Source organism: Oryzias latipes, chromosome 20 (assembly GCF_053564925.1).
Source record: "Oryzias latipes strain Hd-rR chromosome 20, Olatipes_Hd-rR_3.1".
NCBI lineage: Eukaryota > Metazoa > Chordata > Actinopteri > Beloniformes > Adrianichthyidae > Oryzias > Oryzias latipes.
In genome coordinates, this window is record NC_136256.1 from 22,081,658 (window position 1) to 22,101,639 (window position 19,982).

The following is a 19,982-nucleotide window of genomic DNA, read 5'->3' on the forward strand; positions in this document are numbered from 1 at the left end:
CACAGTATATCAAAAATTATGTAACTGTTTCTAATTTGGTGATTAGTCTCACCATTGAGAAGTTTGTGCTTTTCACACATTTTTGTTTGTTTAACACAATTTGAAAAGTTTTTTTTTAATAAAAACAGGTATATGTTTAACAATAGGTTAAATTATTTTTCTTTAATTCCAAGGAATTCCTCTTCACGCATGTGATCCAAATGCAATGACACCCGCTATGCATGAATTACCTGAGATAGAACCAAAGATGTGTTAAGAATAAACATACTAATGGAAAAACTATTGATTTATTCTTTTTTTGATTACTTTTAAAGTTGGTGATTATGATTGAAAAAAAATTCTGTTGCCCTGAGAGACACTTGTATATAAATTGTTCTAATGAACTGTCATGAATTGAAACTGTTGAAATACATTAATGTGTGAAAGTGCAGAGATTTTTATCTTAAAGCTGGCAAATCCAAACACAAACATTAAAAGTATTTGGCAGATTGTTTGATTTTTAAAGAATATATTTGTATAGTGGAGTAGAAAATAAGTATTTTAGTTCTTTCACAGCTCTGTTTCTTTTACTTTAAGATGTTATTCTATTCTCCAACAGTCAGACTGCAACTTCTCCACCATGACCAAGACCAAAGAGCTGCCTGAAGACACCAGGGACCAGATTGCTCACCTAAGCAAGACTGAGCCATTCTATAATAAGCAAAGACGCTTGAAGAGAGGAGAGGAACTGTTAGAGGAATTTTTAGAAAATGAAAGAAGTACAAGATCCCTGATGATCTCCCTCCACCTGGGGCTCTAGTTGAGAGCTCACCTGGTGGGAACTGATCAATGACCTGAAGAGAGCTGGGACCACAGTAACAAAGGTAACAATAGTAAAACACAACGTCATCATGGGTTCAAATCCCGCAGACCAAAGGTCGCCCTGCTTAAGCCAGCGTAAGTCCAAAAAAGCATTTTAACCCTGGAGAACCCAACAACATTGTTTAAGCTAATTAAACAAATTTGGTTTTTGATTTTTAATTAAAACATAAAAATAAGAAAATTACATATAAAACAAAACAAAGAGGGCCAAATTTGACCCTGAGGGTTATCCAGGGTTAAGGTTCTGGAGTGTTCTAGCCAGTCCCTGGACCTCATTCCAATAGAGAAACTATGGAGGAAGTTGAAAGTCTGTGTTGCCCAACAACTGCCCCAAAACATCACAGCTCTTGAGAAGATCTGCATGGAAGACTGGACCAGAATAGCAGCTACAATGTGTAGAAGCCTGCAGAAGACTCACAGGAAACCTTTGACCTCCGTCATTACCAACCAGAGTTACATTACAAAGTATTGAGGTGAATTTGTGTTACTGACCAAATACTTATTCTTGCACCATTATAGAAATAAATTCTTTCAAAATGTGAAATCTATCACCCGATGTGATTTCTCTAATTATTTTTTATTTATTCTGTCTCACAGTTAAGATGTATCTATGAAGAAGTTTAGACTTTCCTCATCATTTTAAATTTGGCATCTAGCAGGATCAATGACTGCCAAATACTTTTTCTCTCCACTGTAATAAAGTCCAACTTTTGTTTTAACAGCATTCAGAAAACTTCAAGTTATTCCAAATCTGTTAAAATGATGTATAACAAAAACATGTCCAGTCACTTGAAAATAGTTCACTGTCTTTTAAAAAAACTGCTTTGTACAATATTTCTATTCCAGGAAGCACACAGAAGACTCATACAGAGATGGTAATGCAGTACAATGATCACATGACTGAGGGGGAGGGGGGGTCCAAGGGGTCTGGGACAGTTAGCCGCCTGCAGCACGGACTCGCTGGCAGCTCAGGGTTCCTGTTCTGGTCAGATTTTTGGACTTTGAACAAAATGGGTCCCAGCTTCAGTTCACCTTGGGAGGAGTATAGTGGATCCTGCACCTTTCATTGAAAACCTGCAGAGAAAACCAAAACCAAAGAAATTAAAGATATTAAAGACAAGGAGGTCTGGAAGAGCAAAACTGACGTTACCTTCAGACTTCTATCGTTGACAACTTCTTCAACATTCAGCTCAGACTTCATTAGCTTTAACTGTAAAAAAAGACAAGATACCTCTGAAACCTCGGTCCGATAAGTTAGACAGCTTCAATGATTCAGGAGGGAAATAATCAAATAATGTTCTAATAGTTTTTGGTAAAATTAATTTAAAAAAAAAAACATTTAAACCATCTTTTTTTAGGCAGGACTTTCCATTAAACCAAAAATCTGAAAACTAAATAATAAAGCAATACATCAAGTTCACACATCTTGGATGTAAGTTCACAAAAAACCATTGGATGTATAAACTAGCCGAGATAAACAGACCTTATAAATGAATGATCCATCTATGTTAAATAGACACTTGGTTGCTATAGTTACCACAGGAACTTACTTTGGTTTGCTCCTTTCGGAGCTGTTTGATTAGTCCCAGGTTTTCACTGTCTTGTGCTCGTTGCTCACGCATCTTTTCCACCACCTCAGATGTTTGAGCTATGCAGGCCTTAATGGCTTTGTCTCTGTTCAGATGAACCTCCATCATCTGTGCATCACACAAGAAGAGATAAAGCAGAAACAGTTTAGAGACATTATAAGAAGACACTGCGGTTCTAGCAAACTAGGACTTTTTCATGGTCACAGTAACTCACAGACTCATAGAGCTGCTTGCAAGTTTGCGTGGCATCTACTTTTCCAGAGAAGGAAACTGTGGGCACCGTAGAGTTGAGGGCGTGGATGATTCGGTCATCGATTGTGCGCATCACCTTTAGGACTTCCTAGAAAACAATAAATCAATTCAAGAGCTTAGCTTCAAATGAAAATGACTTTAATCTAGGAGTTTTTTTTTCTTTTTACTTTTCTGTCTCTTACCCGTTGCTTAAAAGCTTTTTTAATGGTTTATTGTGTATATTATCACCCAGAATCTACAATACAGCCACTTTGTCAATTTGTACCCCATATAGGTCTAAACAAATCGGCTTTAAAGAGCTTTCTAAGTAGTAGATGTGCCTCATTTTTCTAAATGAAGGCATCCTGCTTCAACTGCTTTAAACAACATAAGAGCTAATATACATTTCTAACACATTACAGATGTATTTTAGCAAACGCATGGAAAAAAAAATCATTGCATAGGTTAGTGCTGATGTATTTTAGTTTCTAGTCTAAACTAATATAAAAATAAAAACCGGTTAAAAAAAAGTAAATTTGAATAAAAACTCATTTTTTGAGTGTGTGTACTGGTCTTACATAACACAAAGTAGATGCTATATTTGCATTTCAACTTTTAAAAATAATGTTTTTTTAACCATGTGATGTAACTTGTGGTGTATGATGTAACTTGTAACTTTCAAATAACTTAATTTAACTGGATTTCTTTTGGGTTTTGTTTGAAGTGGAGTGCATTTATTGTCTGGTGATAGGCCAGATGTTGATCGGCTGTGTATAGCTGTCAGCAGCTGATCCGATCATCTATGACCAGGTTCGGTTCCTCCTGGATCCTTGAACTTTGCAGAAGAATGTGACAATCGAGAGATCAGCTGGTACACTTGACATAGTAAATAACGTGCTTGACAGTGTTTCTCAACGCAATCAAAGTTCGAACTAATATTCCTACGTGAATAAAAGAAATAGCGAGTCATAGGTCCAAATTACCTGAAATAACGAGAAGTCCTCACAGTTTAACGTTGCAACGGGGGCCGCCATTGTGGATTGTGAAGGTCCTTCAGAAAGCCAGAGCGGTGCGAATGTTCAAGATAGTGCCTGACTGGAGACTAAAAAAAACCCCAAAAAACTGGCAAATACATATTGTAGATTTAAACAAAACCATACGCTTGAACGCAGACGAACACAGGAAACAATTTGATGTGAATCTTTTCCATGTTTTAATTTAATTAAATGTTGTCGAAGTCGGTCTTTCTCGGCTTTTCACACGCTAAAACAGCCGTATTTGTTGTCCCTCAAACGTGTAAATGGTTACCTTAAAAAAAGAAAAAAAATTCTACCAACAAGTAAAGAAGTACTGAACTAACACTTGTGAAACAAACTTTGGAGTTATATTAGACTTTTGAGCAGGCAGACCGCGCAGCCTCCTCGGCCTGTGTTTGTGTAATTGGATTGACTTTCAGTCGCAGGCGGAGGTTGCAGTCTGCGCAGTTAATTCACGCTGATTTTTATGATCTCGCAGACCTGCTGCTATTTTTGAAATTTAAACGGAAAGCATCATGAATTTCCTCAGAAATCACCTTTCCTTCGGCAACCTCTTGGGTTTGTAACATTTATTTTCTTTAAAAAATCTTGCATCGTTGATCAGGAAGCAAACAGCTCGTTGTGTTAGCACCTTTAGTTTCGCTTTAATTTGTGTAAAATTTGCGGTTGATTTACTTATTTTAGCATTTTTGGTGCTACTTTGTGATTTGCGTATTAATGTTTCAGTTGTAAATATTGTAAATGGTTATAGATAATATGATTAACAGTTGACCAATTAGATAAACGTTCATCTACTACAATAATTCAGTATAGAAATACAAATCAGCATCCAAATGATTTAATACTTATTTTGACAACTCTTTTGTAACATTTTTGTCACTTTATATCAAGTTTGTTAAAGAATGGTAAATAAAAAGTACAAATAAGGTTTAATGTTGTTGGTCTTTGTTTTTAAATTTTCTGAAATATTTAAATTAAATGGTGGCATGGGTTAATTAAAGAACAGGAAATAAAAAGCCAATTAAAAAATAAGTTAAAAAAAAGCTGATTATTTTCCAGGCAAGGTTTAAAATTAACTGTAAAAGTAACTAAACAACAGCAATTAACAACCTTGAAAAGTAATAAATCTATTTTTCCTCTTTTAGCAGTGATTTTCTTATGTATTATTTCATGTCTTTACAGATCAGAGACATAGAGGGATGTGCAATAAACCACAGGAGGTCAAACCAGAGTCTTCAGCTCCGGTCTCCGCACAAAATGGTATTTTCTACCGTTAGACTGCACTTTATTCCTCAGAGCAACACCAAAGCTCGTCGTACATTCTTCTCCGGGTTCACAGAGTTCTTTCTTTAGTTGAAAGTACAAATGTTTGCTCTTAGTCTCAAAGGATTGAGGGGACAGGAAATGGAGGGACCATAGAAGCATCACAAATTAGTGTCAAGTATGTGAATAAACAGACTTGATCTTCATTTGCTTGCGCATTAATAATTGGGTTCTTTCCAGCAGAGCCTCGTCCTTCACACAAAGTTCCAGGCTACAGACCATCTGATTGGGACAAGAAGATCTTTTTGTGGTCAGGGCGCTTCAAGTCCGTCGACCAGATCCCAGAGACTGTGTCGTAAGTAGAGTTTTCCTGTTTATACCAGACCTCCCTGCACACTCTTGTCTGATTGGCCCTGCATCACAAGAACAGAGCTGACTAACTGGATGAGTGGTCTTTGCCGTTTGCGGCTGGTCCTCTGAAACGGCCATAATTCACACAAGGCATCTGTTTGAATGCAGGTAATTACTGCAGTCCCTGACATCAGGGTGGAGATCTCACATCTGATCTGCTGCAGTGATAAAAGATCTGCTTGTCATGCAGGGAGGTGCAGCCGTTTCAGAGTAAAGTAACCAAAATGAAGCCAAACGTGTGGGATAGGGTGACTAGATTTCTATTAAAAATATTGACATATGACGCTGGAATAAGATAGCATAACAGGTAATGATGCTTTGATTGTACAAAAAATACAAGTCATTGTTAACAGGACAAAAAATAAATGAAAAAGATGGGCAGTTTCCATATTGCTGAAATAACAATTATAATAATGACTTTAATGCAGAACAGATTACTTGTTATTGTTGCTTTGAAGGACTGTAATCCCTTACCAAACAATTTTACTGTCCCAGAATTATAATTACATAACTCCAGTGTCACTTTTGAATGAATTTCTTTATAGCATCTGCAAGACATGATATAGACGAATGTACAAAAATAAATACTTAGATGACTTAATATCAATATCTACTATAATAACATTTAAACTAAATATATTACTTCTTTCTTTCTGGTAAAGTGAAAACACAGGAAAGATACCTGGAGTCACCTAAAGTAAGTAAATAAACAAACAAACAATAAGGCAGGCAGATAATGACTGATTACATTTGAATAGACCAGCTTATTTGGATCCCAAAAATGAAATGTTTGGACCTAAAAAGCTTAATTGGAAATTTAGCTCAGAAATTTAAGTCATAATGAATTTGAAAGATTCATCATATTTTCCTTGTAATCCACTAATAAAGCCATTGACATTATTATTACTGTAAACATGATTTGCATTGCTGTAGACTATTTTTTTGAATGAGTTACTACCAACAGGTATGATGATTGGGGTTCATCCTCACCTTCTCTACAGGTTTGAAATGATTGATTCAGCCAGGAACAAACTCAGAGTGAAAGCTGCTTATTTGATGATTGCGGCCACACTAGCAGCCTGTGGCGTGATGGTGTTCCTGGGCAAACGGGTAAGTCACAGACATTCAAACACATTTGAATTTTTCCATCCCAGCAGACATAGTTTACAGCAAAGTCAGTGCTCTCATCTGTTTTTGTTTGTGTTCTTCCTATATGTTGTCCTTTTTTTCAATTTTTATTAAATACGTGTTTAAACTTAATTCTTGTATTTATTTTTTTGCAGGCTTCAGGCAGAAATGAGACTTTGACAGCTTATAACATGGAGAAGAAAGCCAAGTGGAGAGAAGAACTCCGGAAAGAGAATTCTGTTGCTCTGTCAGAAAAAGCTCAGTGATGAGGCTCAACTCATCAGATGTGATACGGTCACCTGGTACTAGAGTATCCTTCCTGCTATGCTGCCAGTCAAACGTTTGGACGCAGCTACTCGTTCATTTAACCAGTTGTGTCTAAACTTTTGACTGGTAGTTTATATGCATCACAAAACCGGTCCTTGTATATTTTGTAACCATAAGTTTAGCCTTAAAACACAGCTTTGCTTATGCTGCGATTTAAAAACTTGAAAACAAAGTTTTATCTTAAGAAATTTATGTATTAGGTTAAAACAGAATTTTAAATAGAACAATGTCTGTTTCCAATTATATTATTTGGACATTTCAATGAAGAATAAAAAACCCAGTGGGGCAAAAAGGATTTAAAGGTTTTTTTTTTTTTCATATGCCTCAACGCTGAATTTCAAATGTCATTTCCTACAGTGACGGCTTGTTCGGTTCTAGTTGTGGTTGCATTTTTCTGTTTCCCATGCTGGCCTGCTGTGCGTGTTCTCACATGCCTGTGCCCTTCAGTTTGCTCGATCACAATGACTGTGCCAGAATCAGCTGTGCACCAAGTGTAGAAGTGTGGAGTGGAGCGGGGTGACGGGTAAAACAGGACTAATGCTTCTTTTTTTCACTGGATAAAAGAACCCTGTAAATACAATCAATGGTTTTTACCCATATGCTAAAACTCAAGTGTTTGTTTTTTGTAGAATTTTAAGGAATTAAATAAAAAGTGTTTTAGACGAATCACCCTAAATTCTGTGTTGTTGCTCAATAACTGACCTCTGAGCTACAGAACACAAATTGTGCACATTTATTGGAAAAGTGTGCATTATTTCGATGAAATTGACTCACTTAGCACTCAGAGTTCATGAAACATCTTTTATGCAAATGGAATAACAGGCAACAGATGCACAAACTCAATGCAACAGTAATGAACAGAAAAATAATTTGGACATCTTTCTGATATTTCGATAAATGAAATGATAAAGAGAACTTGGTAAACAAACATTCAGTTGTGCTAACTAAGGACCACTAAGATTCTTCAAGTTTAAATTTTGTTTTGTTTGGATTATGGGAAGAATTTGTGTTCTAATCAAATTATGGCACCGTGACATGAAATAATCCCCCAATTTAAGAATAAAAGGCCTTTGATTAAAGACCGCATCACACCAAGTACCAAAAAAAAAGATTGATTTGCTGAGATTAATAAAGAAAATACTACCTCAACCTGTGCCAGAAAGTTAAATATTTTCAGGTCAACTTTTTTTCTAAGCAACTACATCTTGTCTAGTTTAGGCAGCATGATGCTCTGATTGTGACACATTTTCTACTGACAGCTTTAGTCCACAGTTACCTTGATTCCCCAACTAGAAAGCGTAAACAGTGTAAGCTAGTTTAGAGCGGGGAGGGGGGGGCACCCTCAGTACACTACCTTTTATCCCTTGCATCCAGAAGAGGGGAAGAGCAATGTTATCATCCAAATAAAAGCGAAAAAGGAAATTCCTGTCAATGAGCAAAGCAACAGGCCAGAACTAAAGTGCTGCAAATGAAACTGGTTTAGTAAAAATTCTCGCTGGTTTGCTGCTGGACTGAATCCAGGATTCTATATAGTCCGTTTTCGTCTCGTCCAAGTCCGTCCAATAGTTTCAGTGCAAGGGAAGACTCCTATTTCCCATGGTTCCATGGGTTTATTCACATCACACCAGAAGGCAGGAGGCAGTTTAAACTCGATAATGGAGCCTGTGCAGGTGAAGGTATCCCAATACTGGTTAGAGGAATGATATGAGATCCAGGAGGGAATCCAAGCAGTGTGCTTTGTTACTGCCAAGTTCTAACTCCTTGGCGAAAGTCAAGTTTTTAATTTGTCCATCCGCAATTAGAGAGAAGGGAATTCAATCTCACGCTTTGAAGTCACTTTAGTGCCTTCCAGGGAGGTCCGCCGAGCCCCGTGATCCCGCCCCAGGGGCACAGTCAAACTTGTGGTCAACATGGTGCGGTCAGTCCAGTGTTCAGGTTAGATTATTCTCTGCGCGTGAAGCTGGAGTGAGAGCGTAGATCCCGTCCAGGTATGTCTTGCAAGTCCATTAATGCTTTAGACAAGTGGTGCAGCCCAAACACTTCAACCAACTCAGAAACGAAGCAGGAAACCCGCCAAGTGTGGAGGGGATCCTCCATTTGGATGAGCACGGAAAGTAATCGAAAGAGAAATGAGTGGTGTTAGAATGTGCTAGTGGGGTATACAGGAACCGGAGCGGGTCATGAAAGGTTCAAATTCTAAGAAAGTCGGCACAACACAGAAAAATAAGCAGAACCTTCACAAACTGGCTGATTATTCTTTAGAAACTGACCCATGTCCGACGTATGCAGACACGCGTGCTCTTGTTGTCTTAAATTCTTTTTTTTTTTCTCTTTTAAATAAATGCAATTATGATTAATCCCACCTCGCTAACAGCACGTTGAGGAGCGGCTGCTGGAAGCTAACACCACCCTTGATCTTGCCAGCGGGCAGAGATTGACAGAAGTGAACATAGGTGGGAATGACGGAGGAGCTCAGGAGGAGCGAAGGGTTAACATTATAGCTGGAAGCCCTCCATCGGGGCTTCACACTGCTGGAAGAGGAACTGCTGCTGCTGCAGGTCCACGGCCGGGGCCAGAGACGGGTCTTCATCTTCACTGTTGAAGTAGCGCTCAATCAGGTCAAATGCTTTCTGGTAGATTTCCTGGTTCTCGTGACCTTGGAGGAACTCCAGCTTGTCGAGGCCTAAGAGAAATAGGAAAAGGGCTGAATGAAACTGACCGTTATTTTTGTTCATTATGACTGCTTAATAACAAAAAATAAAGATCTTTGAATGTTTAAATCTAATGCAAGAAAAAAAACTATTTTAATAAGATTTTAAAAATAAATGAAACTAATCTATATCTTATTGTGCAGAGCAATAACTTTCTTTCCAAGAATATAATTCTTTCAAAAGTGTGAACATTCACCGTAGGCCTCCTCCAGGAGGGCACAGTAAGGGTTGATTCCACCACCTCTTTTGGCTTCAATTTCTCCCAGTCGCAAGATGTTTTCAAGACCATTTAGAGCCACTTGAACTATTTTGGAATCCATTAGTGTGAGCAAATCACACAGAGGTTTTATACAACCGAGTTCCACAAGAGTCCTGCAGGGGGCAGTGCACACAGACAAGGACAGGTGTTATATCACTCAGAATAAACCTCTGAGGATCAACTGTGTTTGCGCAGCATTAGTCAGGAACCAAACATGCTTACTCAGAGCTAAAGTCTGTCTAGAGGGACTTTCAGTATGAACAGCATTTAGAAGCTTTGACTTAATTTCTTTGTAAAGAGAAGAGTCGGATAGATGCAGTTTAATTAAGTATCAAGTTTTTTTACTTTTCTAATGGCATAAATTAAGCCACAATATGTTTATTAAAAATAAATAAATCTGAATCAGCTAAATACATTGTGTTGAACTGTGCGTCTTACCTAATCTGATCTCCAGAACCTCCAGAAGTGGCATTAGTAATGGCCCATGCTGCCTCCTTTCTCGTGCGAAACTCCGCCACCTGAAGGATGTGAATGAGAGGTGGCAGCAAACCTGCATCTATTACCATCTGTGAACAAATAAACCCAGTTATTAGGTACGGTACAATAAAGTTACGCAATTACTCCCCCCAAGCCAACACGCTTGTGTCATGAAAAGCAAACCTGTATCTGTGCTCGATTCCCTGCTGTGATGTTAGAGATTGTCCAGCAAGCTTCTTTTTTAATAGATTCCTTGGGGCTGCTGAGCAGGTGAAGTAGTGACTGAAGGGCTGAGCAGTTCAGAATCACCTAGACAGACACCAATTTAAAAATGAATCTAACAATTCTAACTCAAAAGGCACTTTAGCTTAGTTTGTGAAGTTATTCTTACCTGTGTCTGCAGATCATCTCCAGTGACGATGTTTCCAACGGCCCTCAGAGCAGGGGAAACCACCTTGTAATCAGAATGCCTAGAGGGGAACCATTGATAAATTTCAAAACAATGTTCACAATAAATCCAAATCTAGCATTTCAATCCATACAAGAGGGCAAAAACATGCATGAGATTCCTCAATACTGAAAACATGCTTTTTCAACCCCAAATATCTTCATTTAAAGTCTCTGTCAAAATCTTTATTGTATTTTTATCTTTTACTTACAACAGCAGTTCCACCAGTCTGCGACAAACTCCTGAGTCAATAACAGCCTGGATTTTGTCATTTGGGCCGTCAGATAAGTAGGAGAGTGCCCAGCATGCATCAGCAAGGATGTCTGTGTCATGGACAAACAGCAGCCAAGAAAGCACGTTCAAACAGGGGGACACCTATGGAGAACATGAGAACAAGAGTAGTGAGAAATAAACAAAATTAAGCATCTTATGTCGCTCCTTTTTCAGTTCAGACCCTCCAGGACCTCACAGGCATTTTTTTTATTGTTGCGGTACAAAAAGCCTGAATTTGAAGCAGTTTTGTTAAAAGTTCTGACATTTTTCAATAATTTCCAACACAAGGCTGTAAGAGGACATACACATTTTAAAATGCTGTTTTTTTTCCAGTTGCTCTAAAGTAAAAATGTATCCAAGACTGTTTAATGTTTGCTTTTGTTGTGCAATATAGTTACATTAGAACAGAAAGAGATACTGTTGCATTAACCCAATGAACTTTGGGAGATGTAGTGAGTTATGATAAAAAACGTGCCACTTATGTTGAACAAATGTGAGTCTCCAAGATTCGTTATTATCTGTAGATTTTACACCGTCCAACACCAAAACCCGCTGGGAGCTGGCTGCGCCGCTAAAAACAATCTTTAGCTGGGATTTGTGGAGGGAACAGAGATTTTACCAGCCATGTTGGCACCTTTGATTGGTTAGACTGATGATGTACATGTTTGAGCCTCTAAACTTGATTGGCAGAAAGGGTTTTACAAGTAAAACTTTTTCCAAGTTACAGAGATTGGGTAAAGTTGCAATGTCAAGAAAAAGTTGCAAGTGTGCAATTCCAACATCTGAAAGTCCTGGAGGGTCGGTAAATAATTACCAACAATGGTTTTTAACTTAACTTGTTCTTTGGGAATGAGAGACATGTTAAGTATCATCTTGAGAAATTACCTTGGAGAAGTCAGGAGGAGGATTTTTGCCTCTGCACAGGTTAGACAGTGCCCAAACTGCATTCCTCATCATTGTTAAACGATTCTGTTTAGCCAATAATCTGAAAAAAGGAGTTCGATGTTCAAACATGGACTTGTTCATATTTATCTCACGTGAAACGAGAACCATAGAGCTGTTTAACAATAATCTGCTACTTACTGGATCAGGGATGGTAGAATATTGCAGTCTATGACAAAGTCTCTGCATTCTGTGCTATCACCTGCTATATTACCCAAAGCCCACACTGCCTACAGAAGAGGAAATAATTCAAGTTAGACATAAAAAAACGAATTTACGAAATATGTAATAATTTGAAAATAAGAATATGAAAAGAGATAAATATTGACAACAAAAATGTCCCTCACCTGTTCTTGCACATCTTCAAAATCCGAGGCGAGCATCTCTATGAATATGGGAACAGCTCCTGCCTGGATTACGACCCTAGTCTGGTGGGATGTGCCTGAAGCAATGTTGGTCAAAACCCACGCAGCTTCAAACTAAGAAAAACACGACCAATTTATGTCAGGACAGACAAAAAAAACTCCATCTAAAACACTATAGCTCATGATTACTAGACTAGCTGCATTTGTTCAGGCATTAAACCACTTTACCTGCAATGTGCAATTTTCTCTTCTTTTTAGGAACTCAACAAAACGCTCCACCACCCCTGAAGTGGCAATGACCTCATCAATAGGTGGATTGGGCTCTGTTGGAGACAAAAATTGAGACAATTTTTATTTAATTAAAAATTAAAAATAAATCAAATCAGAACAGTCTTTCGTTATTTTTGTAATATTAAAAAAAAATGAAAGAAATGAAGATGATGCAGCAAATTGAATTTGAACATGATCAAGATTGTTTCTAGTTCTAGATAACTTACAAGGCTGTTTAGCTCTAGTTAAACAGTAGAATGTGTTGATGCATTTGTTCATCGCTCTATGCGATATAGAACAGGCTGGCATTCAGCTAGACCTTTACCTTTAGAAAGGAGTTTTCTAAAGCGTTGTGTGCCTATTAGCTGCTGCTCTGGAGTGCTGGAGAAAATCATCTGAATCATGTCCTCAGAAATGACCCCACCCTTTGCAGAACATAGTAAAAACAATAACAGATCAGTCAAATTTATTGTGAAAGATGCAACAAACAACACCATAAAAAAGGTTTTATTGAGCTAATTCTCACCCCAAATGGGTCCATGTTGTTAGCCTGGGATTCCAGATAACCACTATCTGCCATTCCATCATCCTCCAGGGCACCATCATCCTCCACAGTGGCAACATTTCTTCTTTTAAATAGCTGCAAAGACACAGTCCTTAAAGTTGTACAAAGAAATAGTACAGCATCTTTTGGTTTTATTATTATATGTACTTTGACTAGGTAAGAAGCAGCATAACAAAAATAACTGCTGTTACCAGTTTGTATATCTTCTACTTGTCTTATATGGAAGTAACACAATTCCATATTGTAAAAACCTAAGCAATTTATGAGGGGGGAAAAAAGCTAGGAAAACACACTAAATTATTGTGTTTGATGGATGAATATAAAGTTTACACTTTACTTACTTGTTCGTCCTTCTTCTGTTTTCTGAGCTGCAGGCCTTCCTCTTCCCTCCTTCTTCTCATCTCATCTGTGTTGAGAGACTTGTTCTTGTAGCTCTTCAGTCGTGCATTATCCTTCCCCTGACTCATTTTGTAGCCTGAGAAAATGAAGAATTTTAGTCTCGTTAGTAGTCCCGGTGGTGCAGAACTTTAGTGTTACAGATCCTGGAAAACCCACATGTTGTAGATGTATTGTAATGTCTGTATTTTCTTTTACATTCTTCTGTGTATTTCTTCAGGTTTTCATGACAATCACCGCAATGTATAGCAAAACCAAGAATGCAGGTCGTTTTCAGACGTCTCGAACATATTACTCAAGATTGTCAGAAGGGCTTGTAGCAGTTAGCTTTATAGTTTGCTAGCTTTCGGCATGTTTGCCCAATACCAAAATCATTACTGTGGAACAAATGACTTTTCTTTCTATTTATAGAGAGATATGGGTTCTCATTAGAAATCAAGACATCAAACAGTCTATAGTAAAAAATGCTTATTTACTTAATTTCCCACATGATTAGCTTGTTGATGTCACAGCTCTTGCTAGCCTCTGCTGCTAACGAGCTAGCTTGACGTTAGCTTAGCTGAAAACCCCGAGTAACACATGCCTTTTAACAGCTTATTTGTCACCAAACTTTTAAACACACATACTAAAATCATTTATTCGTAATCTAAAAGCGGTAAAAGTATAGAACAACAATGTGTAGATACATTATACATACCTGTCAGTTTAGGTTTTATAATCCCCTAAATCGCTAAGCCACTGCTTCTGCTGCCGTCGCCGGTATGCCACTACGCATGCGTCAAATAAACGTATTCAGTGACGCTCCTTTGGCTCCACCCACACAAGGAGCTGGCCCTGGTAAACAAGTGAATAGTTGTGCGGTTTTCAAAAAAAATGGACACAAACTCTAATGATGGAGTTTCTTTTTGAAGCACAGTCGGTATGTGGGTATCGCAGTTCAATCAATGGCTGAAATCGTGCTTTCAAACTTCAAGGAGGGGTCGTGTGTGCAACACCTGCCCGCGTGCAGGTGTGTTTTTAAATGTTTTTGAAGTGGCCCTGACTAGACGATCCGGCGCCTGTGGTCTTTAAATGACCCGAGGTGGACACCGTGTCCATCCAAATGATGAAGTGGCCTTAAATGTTTGGGCTGCAAAAGATTAACAGATGTTAAAAGTGATACTTCTCAACAAAGGAAAAAGAAATTAGGATCATGACATAAAAAAATTAAGCTAAGCAATAGACAGAACCAACACAATGGCCTAATTGGCGCATACATTCAAATCTGCATCCCAAAAATAGCTCTTAAATTAGTTTTTTTAGCCTAATTTAACCTCCTTTTTATTCCTAAAAGTACGAATTGATACACCTGTAAAATAATCTGAAGAACAAAGCCTTTGAGTGCCCAAACATCTGCAATCATTGTTTCAGGTTTTATTTTGAAAGTATTTAAATTTAAAACTCTCCAGACTAACTTGGAACTGATCGAAATTTGTGTTCCAAAAATGGCCTCGGTGCAAACAACTGTGGATGTCCAGAGCGCGCACGTCCTCAGCGAGGACTGCTTTGACATGTGGCACGACTACATGAACCTGGGCGCACTCCTGCAAAGGCTGTGCAACCGGCGGCAGGTCGACCCCGAGAAGCCGAAGCAGGAACCCGCGGCGCCGTGGCGCATCATCCAGACGCAGAGCTCCGCAGAGACGAGCTCCGTCAGCAGCCTCTCGGACACCAGTTGCGGCGGGAGCCCCGCAGATTACTGCCGCTTCTGCAAGCAGAACGGCGAGACTCGGCAGGTCTACCGCTCGCACGCGCTCAGGTCGGACGACAGGAAGGTCACCTGCCCCATCCTCCGAAACTACACCTGTCCCATCTGCGGGGCCACCGGAGACCGCGCTCACACGCGCAAGTATTGCCCGCAAGCGCAGAGAGAGGATGCTGCGAGGATGCTGCCCGCCAACAAGTTCTGGTAACTGATGATGATGATGATCCCACTGAAGAGACCAGTTATCCACCGTTGAGACAATGTTTTCAGTTAAACACCAAAGGAAAAACCGAAATCATCGTTACAAGTTTTTAGAGTCTATAGCAGTTTCAGAGCTGGTTCATGTTTGACTTTAAAAATCTGCTTGATTGTCAATCTGCAGCTAAAGAAGGTGATTTCTTACTTTGAAAACATTTTCCGTTTTTTAAATAACCTTTCATAATTTTTTTAAAAACAAGTCTGTTGTGTTTTAGATACAAAATGTTATATTTTTTGAAAAAAGGTTTTGAAGCAACAATAAATCGTTTCAAAACTTTTTTGAGAAGTTGTCTTTTTAAAGTTTTCAGCCACGATGACGTCATATTTTCCTGCATGTTTGGTTGGACCTAAGTTGAGGTGTGGAGATATATGTAAACAATATTTATAGACTCGTGTGAAGATTAACTCACCATTTCATAACTTAAAAGCTCGTGTTTGAGACCAAACCGAAACTGCTGTGAAATCAGTTTTGATGCCTTTGACAAATACAAATCAAATAAAATAAAAACTGGAATGTTGTGTGGCAAGCTTTTTATTAACCAAATATAGTTTAAAAGGTCTCCTAATTTGTTTAAGCTTGATTTTGGGGTTTTAGATGATGAAAAAAGCTTATATCAAGCTTTGTTATTAACCAAATCCTTAAGGCTCTGTCTTTTTGGTCTTTAAACCTTATTTATCTCACAGGGAAAAATTTACTCATCGTGGTAACTCAAAGAAAAGAGACAAGTGCTACAATTACAGCTCACGAGATATCAGATTAAACAAACAAATGAGTAAATAATGTCATGTAATAATAATGTAGTTATTTGGTTCGCAGACTTGACATGAAAGCATTTTAAGGAATTTTGATCCAAAGACCTATGAGTCATTACAAAATACATTACAAAAGACGATAACATTTATACCAGTATCTATTATAAAAGTGTTGATTTGTTGTTTTAAAAATATTGATTGGAATATTTTTGTTTTAATCATGCATTTTAAAAGCAATATGGTTGGTTAAAACAGTACAGCCCTATAAAAAAATAAAAGATATGCAGCTGCAACAATTAAAAATGGGATATTTAGCATGAAAACGTGTGAAAATGTATAAATTCTCTAAAGAAAATAGATAAAAATGGTTTAAATACAATGCTGCAAATGGATAAACGCTTCAGGGCAGAATGCAAGGCAGTTTCCTTTTACAGATTACCTGTAAAACAAGTTTGTCCTGTTCGTCTTGACAACTTATAGAGACAGTTGTCTGCTATAAGAGCCAGCCATGTCTATGAAAACCAACAAAAACATGGCACTGAATTAATATTTCATAATGTAAAGATGAGATTATTCATTATTCAAGCGCAAACTCTGCTCTCACCTGGTGGGGCAGGGTCAGGCAGGGATGGGTGATAAAGACCATGTTACCAAACAGGCTACTGGGGCAAAGTCTTCCTATATAACATCTTTATAATTATAGAACACAGTTGTAAAGAAGAAGTTAGTCATTCTCTTTTTTTCCATCACTTTTGAACAATAGATATAGCTACATAATGCACCTCCTATCTATGGTGATGTAAGTTTCACTCATGTACACGTGCGATTGTGTAATAAAAGCGCTGCTGTTACAAAACCAATTCCTTTTAAATGAGAGCAAGTCCCTCCTTGGCACCAAGCCTCTTAGGTTCATCTAGTAAATAAAGGCAGATTTTAGACATTTCTCTTCACTTTTCTGCTGACTTCCTCTCTGAAAGGCTGAACTGGAAGCAATGGGGGAGCACAACATCAGCCTTCTGGTTGCCATTGTGCTGTCACTGATCGTCTACATCATCACAATGGTGTTTTCTGTTCTCGCTGGACCTGGGATCTGTAAGTCTAACTTTTGTTGTCATGTTTCACTATTTGATTTCAAACAAGTAGGACTAAAGTTGCCAGATGTAAACTTTAGATTGTTTGACTGTATGCTCTGTCATATCTGATTCTGTGCCACAGATCCATTCTTGTACAGCACCAGTAACGTGTCAAATGAGTTTGTGACCCAGATCACACCCTCCGGTTGGACCTTCAGCATTTGGGGTGTCATTTATATGTTTCTGGCATTAGATTTGCTGTACATCCTCTCTGGTCTCTTCAGAAAGTAAGAAGAAGCCACGAGAACATAAAAAGCAGCCTATAAAAATGTTTGACAAAGTCTACATTTCAGTTCGTCTCATGTGTGATGTGCAGGAACACCTATGGTTACGTGTACTGCAGCCCCGCTGTGCTGCCGCATGGATTTTTCGGGGCTTGGTGCCTAAATCTGGCGATCAATACGGGATGGCTGTTTCTGTGGGATAGACGGTAAGTTACATTAAACATCAAGACAACATTTATTACTTTAAATTATTGACAGAGAATTTCCAAATCCCAGATTATCCTTGCCCCTTGGAACTATTTAAGTCAAACGATCCAGAAACATATTATTTAATGCGCTTAACTGAAACTTAGATACACATAAGGGATAATAACAGTTTTGTTGTGTATTGTTTTAACCTTATTTTTTTACAGGATCATGCCTGCTGCCCTGGCCTTCCTCATCCTCATTGCCCTCACAAATTATGCTGTTATATTCTTCTCCTGCTGGGGGCTTAGCAAGTATGGAGCATGGCTCAACAAATACCACAAAGTGGACCTGTGGCTCCATCGATTGCTGGTTAGTTGATGAATGAGCAGCAGGTTTTTATTCCCTACTTTTACAACACATCTAAGTCTTTTCTGTTTCACAGATTCAAAATGGTGTCGCCATATACGCCACATGGACAACCATAGCTTCCTTAATCAACCTAAATATTGTGTTAGCGTATGACAGCGGTGTGTCCAGTTCCGACGCCTCCACTACTTCCCTTTCCATTTTGACTGTGGTGTTGGTTGTATGGTGAGTGGAAACGATGGACGAATAAAATACTGGTTTCAAAAGGAACAAGCAGAGACAATGTGTCCCTTTTTCTCTCAGGTTCATCCTGGAAAACTCTGTCCTCGACAAACACGTGAGGTTTATTCTCTCCATTTACCCTGTTGTGATTTGGGCGCTGACAGGCGTGTACACAAAGACCTACAATCCTGCTGCTCCCACTCGCAATAACATCTTTGTTGGTGAGGAGAACAAATCTTTTTATTTAAAACTCCGCAATATTTCTTATTTTTTAACTTTTATTTTATCTCCACCACAGTTTCCTTGCTGGGAATCTCCTGCCTTTTGTTTGCTGTACGTCTGCTGCTGGTCGCCTGGAGACAAGTCAAAAAGCCGCTGTACAGGGATGTAGACCCAGACGTCATGACTCCAATGGAAATAGCAGAAAAGCAGAAGACGTTTTTCATTTGAGATGTTTGGTAAAAAAAAAAAACATAAATTCATTTATTGTGTTTCTGATAATGTTTTTCACTTGTTTTGCTGCAGAAGTCAAAAGTTTCTATTTAATATATGTTTGTAAGTGTTGTGATAAATGGAGTTGTAAGCTAAGATCTTGTCCATAGAAATACAGCTGTCAAAAAACAACAACAATATATAATATTTTGATTGTGACATCCACTTCAAAACTCAGTTAATTATAAAACACAATAGCAAAATCCCATTCTTCCTCTCATAGATACTTTTTGTTTTTGTCTGTCTGTTCATATTTCTGTATTTGCTATATTTCTTTAAATTAAAATATTTAGCTCAACAATTTGACTGGTATTTTACTGCTATTCAATCCATTTGTGAATTATGAGTGTATGGTTTTTGTTTTTCTATAAAAAGGCAAAATTAATTGTCAATTATTCATAGTAAAAATGTATTCATAATTTCAACATTTTTGGAAAATTGCTCTTTATTAAAAGTCATGTTCCAACTGCTGAGATTTTAAGATATATATTAATGACATAATCAATACATTTATGTTCATCTGCCTAGCCTGAACAGCCCATACAGAATATTAAAAACGTTGAAATTCATGAGATTGTACAATATCCTACGGACTAAACGACCCACTCAAATGTGTTTGATGTCATGACAGTATTTCAAAATAAAATTATTTAACTGTTGGAAAAGGAATAAGTTTATTTCAAGCTAAAAATACTAAAGAAGTCAGACAAAAGAGATGTATATCTATACATAGATATTTTAAACTTCAGATAATTGCTTAATCATGACATGATTGAAAATTTCTAAAATTAAGAGAAATACGTTTACATCAATATACATCCGCATACATATAGACATATTTGTACATTTACATACAACGCATGACATTCATTAAATGTTATGTGGGTCAAAAAGAGTTTTTTTTTTGATTGAAATGAAGTGGAAGGAATGAAAATGAACTTATACATTCCCACACTTTATCAAAGACTTAAATGATCAATATAGATTGGAAACAGCCGTTTATTGAACTATTCGCAGGTTTCCTCTGACCTGCCTGGTATTAAAAAAA

At 37.9% G+C, this 19,982-nt stretch overlaps 5 protein-coding genes across 6 annotated transcripts; 3 read left to right on the plus strand and 2 right to left on the minus strand.

The window, feature by feature from the left end:
• Positions 1 to 1,655: 1,655 nt before the first annotated feature.
• Positions 1,656 to 3,804, minus strand: mix23 (mitochondrial matrix import factor 23). The gene is made up of 5 exons (XM_004081069.5): positions 3,665 to 3,804; positions 2,665 to 2,790; positions 2,412 to 2,558; positions 2,012 to 2,071; positions 1,656 to 1,935 (listed from the first exon to the last, which is right to left on the minus strand). Exons 1-5 carry the CDS (start codon positions 3,713 to 3,715, stop codon positions 1,885 to 1,887), a joined length of 435 nt encoding a protein of 144 aa, XP_004081117.1. The 5' UTR covers positions 3,716 to 3,804; the 3' UTR covers positions 1,656 to 1,884.
• Positions 3,805 to 4,019: 215 nt separating this feature from the next.
• On the plus strand, positions 4,020 to 7,523 carry fam162a (family with sequence similarity 162 member A). Of its 2 annotated transcripts, none has more exons than XM_004081070.5 (5): positions 4,020 to 4,276; positions 4,901 to 4,978; positions 5,225 to 5,336; positions 6,394 to 6,502; positions 6,676 to 7,523. In XM_004081070.5, exons 1-5 carry the CDS (start codon positions 4,234 to 4,236, stop codon positions 6,784 to 6,786), a joined length of 453 nt encoding a protein of 150 aa, XP_004081118.1. In that variant the 5' UTR covers positions 4,020 to 4,233; the 3' UTR covers positions 6,787 to 7,523. The 2 variants fall into 2 exon arrangements, with proteins under 2 accessions (XP_004081118.1, XP_011487254.1); XM_011488952.4 differs by having other exon boundaries at positions 4,105 to 4,276; positions 5,222 to 5,336.
• Positions 7,524 to 7,634: 111 nt separating this feature from the next.
• Positions 7,635 to 14,389, minus strand: kpna1 (karyopherin alpha 1 (importin alpha 5)). Its single transcript, XM_004081072.5, has 14 exons — positions 14,251 to 14,389; positions 13,499 to 13,632; positions 13,119 to 13,232; positions 12,918 to 13,017; positions 12,551 to 12,645; positions 12,305 to 12,436; positions 12,099 to 12,187; positions 11,901 to 12,000; positions 10,954 to 11,117; positions 10,686 to 10,764; positions 10,478 to 10,603; positions 10,256 to 10,383; positions 9,755 to 9,930; positions 7,635 to 9,530 (listed from the first exon to the last, which is right to left on the minus strand). Exons 2-14 carry the CDS (start codon positions 13,622 to 13,624, stop codon positions 9,343 to 9,345), a joined length of 1,617 nt encoding a protein of 538 aa, XP_004081120.1. The 5' UTR covers positions 13,625 to 13,632; positions 14,251 to 14,389; the 3' UTR covers positions 7,635 to 9,342.
• Positions 14,390 to 15,012: 623 nt separating this feature from the next.
• Positions 15,013 to 15,830, plus strand: nanos2 (nanos homolog 2). The gene is given in 1 exon segment (NM_001160447.1): positions 15,013 to 15,830. A coding segment is annotated over 1 exon segment (468 nt). The 5' UTR covers positions 15,013 to 15,037; the 3' UTR covers positions 15,506 to 15,830.
• LOC101165601 (uncharacterized) lies at positions 15,374 to 19,235 on the plus strand. The gene is made up of 8 exons (XM_004081073.5): positions 15,374 to 15,501; positions 17,286 to 17,400; positions 17,524 to 17,668; positions 17,758 to 17,871; positions 18,079 to 18,223; positions 18,297 to 18,445; positions 18,524 to 18,663; positions 18,741 to 19,235. The coding sequence occupies exons 2-8, from the start codon at positions 17,301 to 17,303 to the stop codon at positions 18,890 to 18,892; spliced, it is 945 nt and encodes a 314-aa protein (XP_004081121.1). The 5' UTR covers positions 15,374 to 15,501; positions 17,286 to 17,300; the 3' UTR covers positions 18,893 to 19,235.
• Positions 19,236 to 19,982: the final 747 nt, after the last annotated feature.

What these genes read in the sequence shown, in the direction of transcription:
- mix23 (XM_004081069.5), bottom strand. Translation starts at nt 3,715, where the DNA reads ATGGCGGCCCCCGTTGCAACGTTAAACTGTGAGGACTTCTCGTTATTT. An exon ending in TCCGAAAGGAGCAAACCAAA is followed by an intron (nt 2,072 to 2,411) that starts GTAAGTTCCTGT and finishes CTTTTTTTACAG; the next exon opens with TTAAAGCTAATGAAGTCTGA. An exon ending in TCAACGATAGAAGTCTGAAG is followed by an intron (nt 1,936 to 2,011) that starts GTAACGTCAGTT and finishes TTTTCTCTGCAG; the next exon opens with GTTTTCAATGAAAGGTGCAG.
- kpna1 (XM_004081072.5), bottom strand. Translation starts at nt 13,624, where the DNA reads ATGAGTCAGGGGAAGGATAATGCACGACTGAAGAGCTACAAGAACAAG. An exon ending in AACAGAAGAAGGACGAACAA is followed by an intron (nt 13,233 to 13,498) that starts GTAAGTAAAGTG and finishes GTGTCTTTGCAG; the next exon opens with CTATTTAAAAGAAGAAATGT. An exon ending in ACAACATGGACCCATTTGGG is followed by an intron (nt 13,018 to 13,118) that starts GTGAGAATTAGC and finishes TGTTCTGCAAAG; the next exon opens with GGTGGGGTCATTTCTGAGGA.
- LOC101165601 (XM_004081073.5), top strand. Translation starts at nt 17,301, where the DNA reads ATGGGGGAGCACAACATCAGCCTTCTGGTTGCCATTGTGCTGTCACTG. An exon ending in CTCTCTGGTCTCTTCAGAAA is followed by an intron (nt 17,669 to 17,757) that starts GTAAGAAGAAGC and finishes TGTGATGTGCAG; the next exon opens with GAACACCTATGGTTACGTGT. An exon ending in TCGCAATAACATCTTTGTTG is followed by an intron (nt 18,664 to 18,740) that starts GTGAGGAGAACA and finishes TCTCCACCACAG; the next exon opens with TTTCCTTGCTGGGAATCTCC.
- fam162a (XM_011488952.4), top strand. Translation starts at nt 4,234, where the DNA reads ATGAATTTCCTCAGAAATCACCTTTCCTTCGGCAACCTCTTGG. An exon ending in TTCCTTCGGCAACCTCTTGG is followed by an intron (nt 4,277 to 4,900) that starts GTTTGTAACATT and finishes ATGTCTTTACAG; the next exon opens with ATCAGAGACATAGAGGGATG. An exon ending in TCCGGTCTCCGCACAAAATG is followed by an intron (nt 4,979 to 5,221) that starts GTATTTTCTACC and finishes GGTTCTTTCCAG; the next exon opens with CAGAGCCTCGTCCTTCACAC.